Below are 11,629 nucleotides of genomic sequence, written 5' to 3'. Positions count from 1 at the left end.
AGACAGCTTTATTTGTATAACACACTTCATACACTGAGGCAGTTCAAAGTGTTTACAGAATAATAACAAATACAGTAAATGTATAAAAAAAAAGTACAATTAAAAAGTGAACAGTACAACCAAGCGATCCACAAGATATTATAAGACTTAAAAAGTAAGCTATTGCAGTTCAAATCAAGTGAAATAGAAAGATAAAAGCACACAACAAACTACTCACAACAAAATACTCCCACTTTTAGATGCATTATTGTGAGTGAACACATGTTTTTCGTTAATTTTCGTATCCCCTGTCCTTCCTAAAGTTGATGTAATCACATGTTTAACTCTCCAGCAACATACGATCTTTCTCCTCTCTCATCTCTTTGGTATTACAGTCCGGCCGGGTTGGTTCACATGAGCGTGCTATGTGCAGTGTGCTGGTATCACTTCAATCCTGTAGTGCAGTGGTTCTCAAAGTGGGTCAGGGGTACCAGGGGGTCCCCAGCAAAAAGGTGAATCATTTATTTCCACTATAATTCCATCCATAAGTAACACAATGACAGGATGTATGAATATTTTGGTCATGGCTTTCATACACTTCCTGTAATAAAACATCTAAAAGCAAAAGTCTTATCTGATGGGGGCCCTGGGACAGAATCTTATCAAATGGGGGTCTGTGGTCTAATGTCAGGTTAGGGGTCCTTGATGGGAAAAGGTTGGAGAAGCACTGCTGTAGTGGTTCACTCTCGCTGCCAACATGACAAGTTGTCTAGTGCAGTTTGAACCAAAGGAAGCCTCTTTGTTTTGGCCCTCTGCCCTGTGGTCATGTGACCATGCAGGTCACGTGACCATGCAGCAACACTGTAGTTTGCTTTGGTGAACCTTGTTCCTCAGGGTGGCGTATAGTTTACAGCAGGGATGTCACAATATATCGTCCCACAATATATCGCGATATCAAAACGTGACAATATGAATCGTTGAGATGAAATCTCATATCGTGAGAAAAAGAAGCTGAACATGGTGGCACTGATCTGCATCTGATTGCATGCTCGCTCTCCTTTTCATTGCTTTGTTTGAACAGACGAGGGACGTTAGACATGGAGGATGAAAATGGTGAAATTACTCAAATTAGCATGGAGGATGCCCCCTCAACTTACAAATCGATCGAAAAAATATATATCGTATCGTTATCGTGAACCCAATATATCGTATCGTATCGTGAACTGAGTGTATCGTGACACCCCTAGTTTACAGTATTTGGCCCCGGCTTGAAAAAGTTAAAGTTTAAAAATGCCAGGCAACAACAGGCAAAACAATTTATTCTCTCAATGTAAATTCAGCTTGTGAGGCAGGGCAGCAGAGAAAACAGCAGCATACACAACAAAGGACACTTTCACAAGTCAACAGCAAACATACACTATTGAGTGCTGTATGAAACTGACCCTGCAAGATATCTTATCCTAACTCCCAGGGGGGTCCAACTCCCACGGGTCCACTAGTACATAAATGAAAAGCAGGATATACAGAAAAATACATACTTTTTTTTTTTTTTTTTTTTTTTTTTTTGATTTATTTATTTAGACGGGACAATGCAAAATTAATGAACACAATAACCATGGAACAGATAAAAACATCTGGAACATAATAAAAGTGTAAAAATCGCCGGATTTAGCACAAGGCTAGTTTCCATCCGTTGTCCCCGAAACATAAAACACAAAAACATAAAAACAGAATATATAAAACAACAAAACATAGGCATCAAAGTGCTTTACACCCGTAAGACAAGTATACATGTGCAAAACAGCAAAACACAAGCAGCAGTAATACACTCAAAAAACACAACAGTATACATTAAAAAGAAGAAAATAAAAAAATAAAAAAAAGTTCAGAAATTGACCTTATTACCTGTGGCCACAGGACTGGTGGCTTTTCAGCCATTCCTTCAGTGAACCCTTAAAAGTGGCAAGTGTGGGACTTTCCCTTATGGGGACTGGCAGACTGTTCCACGTTTGGCTGCCTTTAACTGAGAGGACGTTCTGACCAAACGTGGTCAGTCTGCGCTGGACCTTGCAGTCGCCTCTAGTTTCAGACCTGGTGCCAAGTCCACTAGTTCTACTTTTATCATGACTACTTTACCATATTAACCAGAATCTGCTTTTGTTTTTTTGTTTTTCATGATACAGTACAACTAAATCATTTTTCCAAAAAATAATCACCGCAATAACGCTGGGCGAAACTTCGCCGTTGGTATGCACGGTTGCATTGACTGATATAGGTTCGGAAAATATTATTGACGTGCGAATTAATCGCACGAAAAAAACGTGCTCGGTGTGTAAGGACCTTCAGGGATGGGAAGCTTTGGAGGAGGTGGAGGTGGTCTTCAGTGCATAAGAGCTTCAGTACAACTAAATCATTTTTCCAAGAAGAAGAAAGGTATAGAAACAAGATACATTGAGTCCTTCCTTCCTGGGCTTTTTTCACTGACAGGAGTTTGTCTAATTCTTCTCTCAGTGGAGAAGCTCCGTTGAAAGAACACATTCATCTTTAGATGTGCTTAAGAGGAGTCCCGTGTTTTTTTCTGTTAATTTATTTATAAAAACAAAAAAACAAAACATTAGAATGGCTACAACAGTTACCTGAAAAAATGAGCTATGTATAAATGTATTATGTTAATTAATGACAATGAATCCTATCTGAGCGAAACAAATGATTAGTCTAATCTGTGTGATTGACAGGAGAGATGATCAGAGGGGCAGAGTTTTTACCACCATCATTGTTACAGGGACTGAAGAGTGGGTAAAGCTTCTCAGTGAAGGTGCAGCCAGTGAATGAGTAGATAAGAGCTGCAGCATCTACATCATAAAAGGAGACCAGACCCTCCTCATAATCCACAAACACCCCCACCTTCTGAGGCTTCGTCTTCAGAGAGAGGAGGACAGCAGGGTCAGCAGCAGCTTTGTACTCATTTCCATTCCTCAACCATACAGTCGAGAAGCCATCCTCTGGTTTCACTGTGATGCCTCCCTTCCTGTTGATCGACCCTCTGGCCACTCCTAAATCCCACTCAGTCTTCCCTTGAACCTGAACCTCATAGTAAAACCTTCCTGAAGAGAAGCTCTGCTTTCCTAAGACACAGCAACAGTCAGAAAATCTCTCTGGGTTGTCTGGGAGATTCTTCTCTACATCACTATATTTGACTTGTTTCCCATCATCAGACAGGATGAGATATTGATTTGCTGTTTCAGGATCCAGAGTCACATCCACTGCATACTGCTGGACCCTCTTCAGCTGAACATCAGCACAAAACTTCTCCATCTCTTTCCTGAGAGTCTCCAGTTTCTCCACAGCTCTCCTCACAGCCTCATATGATGAGCGATGGACACTGACCTCTGTCCAGTCCTTGGTGTGTGGAGGAGTGTTCAGGGATGGGAAGCTTTGGAGGAGGTGGAGGTGGTCTTCAGTGCATAAGAGCTTCAGTACAACTAAATCATTTTTCCAAGAAGAAGAAAGGTATAGAGACAAGATACATTGAGTCGTTCCTTCCTGGGCTTTTTTCACTGACAGGAGTTTGTCTAATTCTTCTCTCAGTGGAGAGCTCTGTTGAAAGAACACATTCATCTTTAGATGTGCTTAAGATGAGTCTCGTGTTTTTTTCTGTTCTTTTATTTATAAAAACAAAAAAACAAAATATTAGAATGGCTACAACAGTTAACCTGAAAAAATGAGCTATGTATAAATGTATTTCAAGAATGTACATCAAGAAAGACATGTATGTTAGGGTTAATACGCCTGTCAGTGCCCCTGACCAAGGTACTGGCAAAAGAACTGGAGTTGGTCCCCGGGCGCTGCACTGCGGCTGCCCACTGCTCCTAGTTCTAGGAAGGTTCCTAGTAGAGGATGGGTCAAATGCAGAGGATGAATTTCCCCAAGGGGATAAATAAAGGATAACTTAACTTAACGTATTATGTTAATTAATGACAATGAATCCTATCTGAGCGAAACAAATGATTAGTCTAATCTGTGTGATTGACAGGAGAGATGATCAGAGGGGCGGAGTTTTTACCATCATCATTGGTACAGGGACTGAAGTATGGATAGAGCTTCTCAGTGAAGGTGCAGCCAGTGAAGGAGTAGATAAGAGCTGCAGCATCTACATCATAAAAGGAGACCAGACCCTCCTCATAATCCACAAACACCCCCACCTTCTGAGGCTTCGTCTTCAGAGAGAGGAGGACAGCAGGGCCAGCAAGAGCTTCATACTCATTTCCATTCCTCAACCATACAGTCCAGAAGCCATCCTGTGGTCTCAGTGTGATGCCTCCCTTCCTGTTGATTGACCCTCTGGCCACTCCTAAAGTCCACTTTGTCTTCCCTTGAACCTGAACCTCGTAGTAAAACCTTCCTGAAGAGAAGCTCTGCTTTCCTAAGACACAGCAACAACCAGAAAATCTCTCTGGGTTGTCTGGGAGATTCTTCTCTACATCACTATATTTGACTTGTTTCTCATCATCAGACAGGATGAGATATGGAGATGCTGTTTCAGGATCCAGAGTCACATCCACTGCATACTGCTGGACCCTCTTCAGCTGAACATCAGCACAAAACTTCTCCATCTCTTTCCTGAGAGTCTCCAGCTTCTCCACAGCTCTCCTCACAGCCTCATATGATGAGCGATGGACACTGACCTCTGTCCAGTCCTTGGTGTGTGGAGGAGTGTTCAGGGATGGGAAGCTTTGGAGGTGGAGGAGGTGGTCTTCAGTGCATAAGAGCTTCTCCACCTCTGCGGTTCTCTTCATCAGCTCAGAGATATCCTGTTCCAGCTCTTTGATGAAGCCTTCAGCCTGTTTCTCTATTGTTTTCTGCTTCTCTTCGATCGTCTCAATGAGCTCAGACAGGCCTCTCTCCACAGACTGCATCAGAGCAGTGAAGACCCGCACACTGTCTGCTATCACTCTCTCTGCATCTTCCTTGCTGAGCTCTACTGACTGTTTGATCTCCTGAATCTTTAGTTGTCTCTCCTGGGTCTTCTGCTGCATTTCAGCCCCTATCTCCCCAAGCTCAGCCTTCTTTCCTTTATATTCTTCTTTCAGAGGAACAAAGTGATGTGACTTGTGGTCTGACTCAGTGCAGAGCAGACACACACACATCTGGTCCGTCTTGCAGAACAGCTGGAGTGGTTCATCATGCTCTTTACACATCCTGTCTTCCAGGTTCTCCACAGGACCCATCAGCTTGTGTCTTTTGAGGCCTTTGATTCTCTGGTGAAACTCCAGGTGAGTCTCACAGTAGGAGGTCAGACACATCAGGCACGACTTCAGGGCCTTCCGTTTGGTCCCAGTGCAGACGTCACAGGGAACTTCTCCTGGTTTGGCTTTCATCTGGTCTTCCAGGTTCTCCACAGGATCCATCAGCTTGTGTCTTTTGAGGCCATTCATTCTCTGGTGAGGCTCCAGGTGAGTCTCACAGTAGGAGGTCAGACACACCAGGCAGGACTTCAGGGCCTTCCGTTTGGTCCCAGTGCAGACGCCACAGGGAACTTCTCCTGGTTTGGCTTTCATCTGAGCTGACTTCCTCAACTGTGTCGCCATCTCAGATATTACAGTATTGACCTGCAGCTGAGGTCTTCTGTTGAAACGCTTTCGACACATGGGACACTTGCATGGGGCATTAACATCCCAGTTCTGAGTGATGCAGTTCTTGCAGAAGGTGTGTCCACATGGTGTGGAGACTGGATCAGTGAACACATCCAGACAGATGGAGCACAGAAACGGCTCTTCAGAGAAGAGACAGCTGGCAGCAGACATATCTAGACACTGAGACCTAAAGTGAAAGTGTGAAATAACAATACTGTAACACCATTCTTGAATATTCATATTGAAACAAGTTAGATGACTAGAATATTATCAAAAGTCATTGACAGTTATGTAGTTAAATTACACCTCGCTGAAAAGTAGGCAAAATGACACGAGGGAAACATCCCATTTGGATATACTGTAGCTCAATGATGTATCACTGCTCTCATTTGAAACAGTAAATATGATCTGCTGTACTCACCTGTATCTTGTTGTATCACCTGTATGTCTCTTAAGACTCTGATGTATTGATGAGAAAGCCCTGATGAACTGACATTTATTTTTCTTTCCAGAGATGTTTTGTAACAAGGGCAACTTCGGCTCAGGACCACGTGCGTCATGTAGCAACCAGGCGACCTCATGCGACTCAAGCCCATTTGAGGCTTTCAACTGCCCAAGTTTGGCACTGATGACATCACTGATGACATCATCACTGATGACATCACAGATGACATCATCACTGATGACATCACTGATGACATCATCACTGTTATCTATTCCAGACTGAATTATAGCTGCTGCGCAGCAATGGGTCGTGGCCGGGCAAGTAAGTTACCATTCATACTAGGGTTGCAAATATATTATTATTTTTCCTCTCCAAAAGTGCACACAAGGCCGGATTAACCATAGGGCAGTGCCCCGGGGCCCTCGGGGTGAAGGGGCCCTCCAAATTTTTTTTTTTTTTTTTTTTTTTTTTTGTCGGGCTCATGTTGGGCTCCACAGAACTATGACACAAATCTAAGACCAATCAGGACAAAATAAAATGTGTTTCCAAGAAGATTAAGTCTGATGATTTAGTCTCATTGGATGCCTGTGGGCAAGTGGTGACCAGGGGCGCGGGAAGTGGGGGTGCTTGTGGTGCTGCGGCACCCTCTGCTGTTTTGTATTGGAAATGTAATGTCAATTATTTTTTCATCATTGTAAAGCCACAGCACAGTGAAGAGGATATTAATGTGAAGATTAGCCTCTTCCTTTTGTGTCCACATGGTGTGGAGACTGGATCAGTGAACACATCCAGACAGATGGAGCACAGAAACTGCTCTTCAGAGAGGAGATAGCTGGCAGCAGACATATCTAGACACTGAGACCTAAAGTGAAAGTGTGAAATAACAATAGTGTGACACCATTCTTAAATATTCATATTGAAACATATCAAAAGTTAGATTATTGGAATATTATCTAAAGTAATTTTGAGTTACCGGTATGTAGTTAAATTGCACTGAAAATGTCATTTGACAAGTAGGCTACAGTATCAGTGCAAAATTAAAACAATTGAAACATTCCATTTGGATATAGCTCAATATGTATCACTGCTCTCATTTTAAACAGTAAATATCTGCTATACTCACCTGTATCTTGTTGTATCACCTGTATGTCTCTTATTGTTGAGAAAGATGTATTGTTCTTTCAAGTGAAAGAAAGAGACTTCTCCGCTGTAGCAGTGATGTCGCTCTGAGTTACTTTAGTTTCACTTCAGGAATGTGACGTTTAAACTGTCAGTGTTGCTCCGCCTCTTACTGCAGTTACAAGGAAGTTCATGTTTGGTCAAAAGATACTTTGGTCTGCTGTTATCTTGTCTTGCTCTGTGCTTTTATGTCTCTCTATCATATATATTTTAAATAAATAATAGTTATAATATTATACATAATATATAATAAAGTTTATGTCATCTCATTTGTAACTCACCAACACTTTATCTTTTTCCTCTCTCATTGGCAGACAGCTTTATTTGTATAGCACACTTCATACACTGAGGCAGTTCAAAGTGTTTACAGAGTAATAACAAATACAGTAAATGTATTAAAAAAAAGTACAATTAAAAGGTGAACAGTACAACCAAGCGATCCACAAGATATTATAAGACTTAAAAAGTAAGCTATTGCAGTTCAAATCAAGTGAAATAGAAAGATAAAAGCACACAACAAACTACTCACAACAAAATACTCCCACTTTTAGATGCATATTGTGAGTGAACGCATGTTTTTCGTGAATTTTCGTATCCCCTGTCCTTCCTAAAGTTGATGTAATCACATGTTTAACTCTCCAGCAACATACGATCTTTCTCCTCTCTCATCTCTTTGGTATTACAGTCCGGCCGGGTTGGTTCACATGAGTGTGCTATGTGCAGTGTGCTGGTATCACTTAAATCCTGTAGTGCAGTGGTTCTCAAAGTGGGTCAGGGGTACCAGGGGGTCCCCAGCAAAAAGGTGAATCATTTATTTCCACTATAATTCCATCCATAAGTAACACAATGACAGCATGTATGAATATTTTGGTCATGGCTTTCATACACTTCCTGTAATAAAACATCTAAAAGCAAAAGTCTTATCTGATGGGGGCCCTGGGACAGAATCTTATCAAATGGGGGTCTGTGGTCTAATGTCAGGTTAGGGGTCCTTGATGGGAAAAGGTTGGAGAAGCACTGCTGTAGTGGTTCACTCTCGCTGACAACATGACAAGTTGTCTAGTGCAGTTTGAACCAAAGGAAGCCTCTTTGTTTTGGCCCTCTGCCCTGTGGTCATGTGACCATGCAGGTCATGTGACCATGCAGCAACACTGTAGTTTGCTTTGGTGAACCTTGTTACTCAGGGTGGCGTATAGTTTACAGCAGGGATGTCACAATATATCGTCCCACAATATATCGCGATATCAAAACGTGACAATATGTATCGTTGAGAGGAAATCTCATATCGTGAGAAAAAGAAGCTGAACATGGTGGCACTGATCTGCATCTGATTGCATGCTCGCTCTCCTTTTCATTGCTTTGTTTGAACAGACGAGGGACGTTAGACACGGAGGATGAAAATGGTGAAATTACTCAAATTAGCATGGAGGATGCCCCCTCAACTTACAAATCGATCGAAAAAATATATATCGTATCGTTATCGTGAACCCAATATATCGTATCGTATCGTGAACTGAGTGTATCGTGACACCCCTAGTTTACAGTATTTGGCCCCGGCTTGAAAAAGTTAAAGTTTAAAAATGCCAGGCAACAACAGGCAAAACAATTTATTCTCTCAATGTAAATTCAGCTTGTGAGGCAGGGCAGCAGAGAAAACAGCAGCATACACAACAAAGGACACTTTCACAAGTCAACAGCAAACATACACTATTGAGTGCTGTATGAAACTGACCCTGCAAGGTATCTTATCCTAACTCCCAGGGGGGTCCAACTCCCACGGGTCCACTAGTACATAAATGAAAAGCAGGATATACAGAAAAACAGTTACCTGAAAAAATGAGCTATAAATGTATTATGTTAATTAATGACAATGAATCCTATCTGAGCGAAACAAATGATTAGTCTAATCTGTGTGATTGACAGGAGAGATGATCAGAGGGGCAGAGTTTTTACCATCATCATTGTTACAGGGACCGAAGATTGGGTAAAGCTTCTCAGTGAAGGTGCAGCCAGTGAAGGAGTAGATAAGAGCTGCAGCATCTACATCATAAAAGGAGACCAGACCCTCCTCATAATCCACAAACACCCCCACCTTCTGAGGCTTCGTCTTCAGAGAGAGGAGGACAGCAGGGCCAGCAAGAGCTCTGTACTCATTTCCATTCCTCAACCATACAATCCAGAAGCCATCCTGTGGTCTCGCTCTGATGCTTCTCTTCCTGTTGATTGACCCTCTGGCCACTCCTAAATCCCAATCAGTCTTCCCTTGAACCTGAACCTCGTAGTAAAACCTTCCTGAAGAGAAGCTCTGCTTTCCTAAGACACAGGCACAACGAGAGAATCTCTCTGGGTTGTCTGGGAGATTCTTCTCTACATCACTACATTTTACTTGTTTCCCATCATCAGACAGGATGAGATATGGATTTGCTGTTTCAGGATCCAGAGTCACATCCACTGCATACTGCTGGACCCTCTTCAGCTGAACATCAGCACAAAACTTCTCCATCTCTTTCCTGAGAGTCTCCTCCAGCTGAGCCACAGCTCTCCTCACAGCCTCATATGATGAGCGATGGACACTGACCTCTGTCCAGTCCTTGGTGTGTGGAGGAGTGTTCAGGGATGGGAAGCTTTGGAGGAGGTGGAGGTGGTCTTCAGTGCATAAGAGCTGCTCCACCTCTGCGGTTCTCTTCATCATCTCAGAGATTTCCTGTTCCAGCTCTTTGATGAAGCCTTCAGCCTGTTTCTCTATTGTTTTCTGCTTCTCTTCGATCGTCTCAATGAGCTCAGCCTGGCCTCTCTCCACAGACTGCTTCAGAGCAGTGAAGACCTGCACACTGTCTGCTATCTCTCTGTCTGCATCTTCCTTGCTGAGCTCTACTGACTGTTTGATCTCCTGAATCTTTAGTTGTCTCTCCTGGATCTTCTGCTGAATTTCAGCCCCTATCTCCCCAAGCTCAGCCTTCTTTCCTTCACATTCTTCTTTCAGAGGAACAAAGTGATGTGACTTGTGGTCTAAAACAGTGCAGAGCAGACACACACACATCTGGTCCGTCTTGCAGAACAGCTGGAGTGGTCCATCATGCTCTTTACACATCCTGTCTTCCAGGTTCTCCACAGGATCCATCAGCTTGTGTCTTTTGAGGCCTTTCATTCTCTGATGAGGCTCCAGGTGAGTCTCACAGTAGGAGGTCAGACACACCGGGCAGGACTTCAGGGCCTTCCGTTTGGTCCCAGTGCAGACGCCACACGGAACTTCTCCTGGTTTGGCTTTCATCTGAGCTGACTTCCTCAACTGTGTCGCCATCTCAGATATTACAGTATTGACGTGCAGCTGAGGTCTTCTTTTGAAACGCTTTCGACACATGGGACACTTGCATGGGACATTAACATCCCAGTTCTGAGTGATGCAGTTCTTGCAGAAGGTGTGTCCACATGGTGTGGAGACTGGATCAGTGAACACATCCAGACAGATGGAGCACAGACACTGCTCTTCAGAGAAGAGACAGCTGGCAGCAGACATGTCTAGACACTGAGACCTAAAGTGAAAGTGTGAAATAACAATACTGTAACACCATTCTTGAATATTCATATTGAAACAAGTTAGATGATTAGAATATTATCAAAAGTCATTGACAGTTATGTAGTTAAATTACACCTCGCTGAAAAGTAGGCAAAATGACACGAGGGAAACATCCCATTTGGATATACTGTAGCTCAATGATGTATCACTGCTCTCATTTGAAACAGTAAATATGATCTGCTGTACTCACCTGTATCTTGTTGTATCACCTGTATGTCTCTTAAGACTCTGATGTATTGATGAGGAAAGCCCTGATGAACTGACATTTATTTTTCTTTCCAGAGATGTTTTGTAACAAGGGCAACTTCGGCTCAGGACCACGTGCGTCATGTAGCAACCAGGCGACCTCATGCAACTCAAGCCCATTTGAGGCTTTCAACTGCCCAAGTTTGGCACTGATGACATCACTGATGACATCATCACTGATGACATCACAGATGACATCATCACTGATGACATCACTGATGACATCATCACTGTTATCTATTCCGGACTGAATTATAGCTGCTGCGCAGCAATGGGTCGTGGCCGGGCAAGTAAGTTACCATTCATACTAGGGTTGCAAATATATTATTATTTTTCCTCTCCAAAAGTGCACACAAGGCCGGATTAACCATAGGGCAACCGGGGCAGGTGCCCCGGGGCCCTCGGGGTGAAGGGGCCCTCCAATTTTTTTTTTTTTTTTGTCGGGCTCATGTTGGGCTCCACAGAACTATGACACAAATCTAAGACCAATCAGGACAAAATAAAATGTGTTTCCAAGAAGATTAAGTCTGATGATTTAGTCTCATTGGATGCCTGTGGGCAAGTGGTGAC

General features: G+C 42.9%; 2 protein-coding genes and 1 pseudogene across 4 annotated transcripts in view; 1 reads left to right on the top strand and 2 right to left on the bottom strand.

Annotated features, from left to right (window-relative positions):
* The window catches only part of ccs (copper chaperone for superoxide dismutase), a gene marked incomplete at its 5' end in the record, with an annotated part of 60,123 nt that overhangs the window by 21,026 nt on the left and 27,468 nt on the right, over positions 1–11,629 (top strand). The gene's annotated exons all lie outside the window — the stretch shown is intronic.
* On the bottom strand, positions 3,993–5,783 carry LOC310780262 (E3 ubiquitin-protein ligase TRIM21 pseudogene; annotated as a pseudogene). The gene is made up of 2 exons: positions 5,589–5,783; positions 3,993–4,565 (listed from the first exon to the last, which is right to left on the bottom strand). The product of its transcript is annotated as an E3 ubiquitin-protein ligase TRIM21 pseudogene (transcript).
* Positions 9,140–10,753, bottom strand: LOC310780261 (E3 ubiquitin-protein ligase TRIM39-like; the record flags this gene model as incomplete). The annotated part of the gene is made up of 1 exon (XM_083640823.1): positions 9,140–10,753. The coding sequence occupies one exon, from the start codon at positions 10,751–10,753 to the stop codon at positions 9,140–9,142; it is 1,614 nt and encodes a 537-aa protein (XP_083496949.1).

This window comes from Poromitra crassiceps, assembly GCF_964638095.1.
Source record: "Poromitra crassiceps genome assembly, chromosome: 7".
Classification (NCBI taxonomy): Eukaryota; Metazoa; Chordata; class Actinopteri; order Beryciformes; family Melamphaidae; genus Poromitra; species Poromitra crassiceps.
Note: the sequence above shows the minus strand (reverse complement) of the source record. Positions and strands in the feature narration are given on the sequence as shown.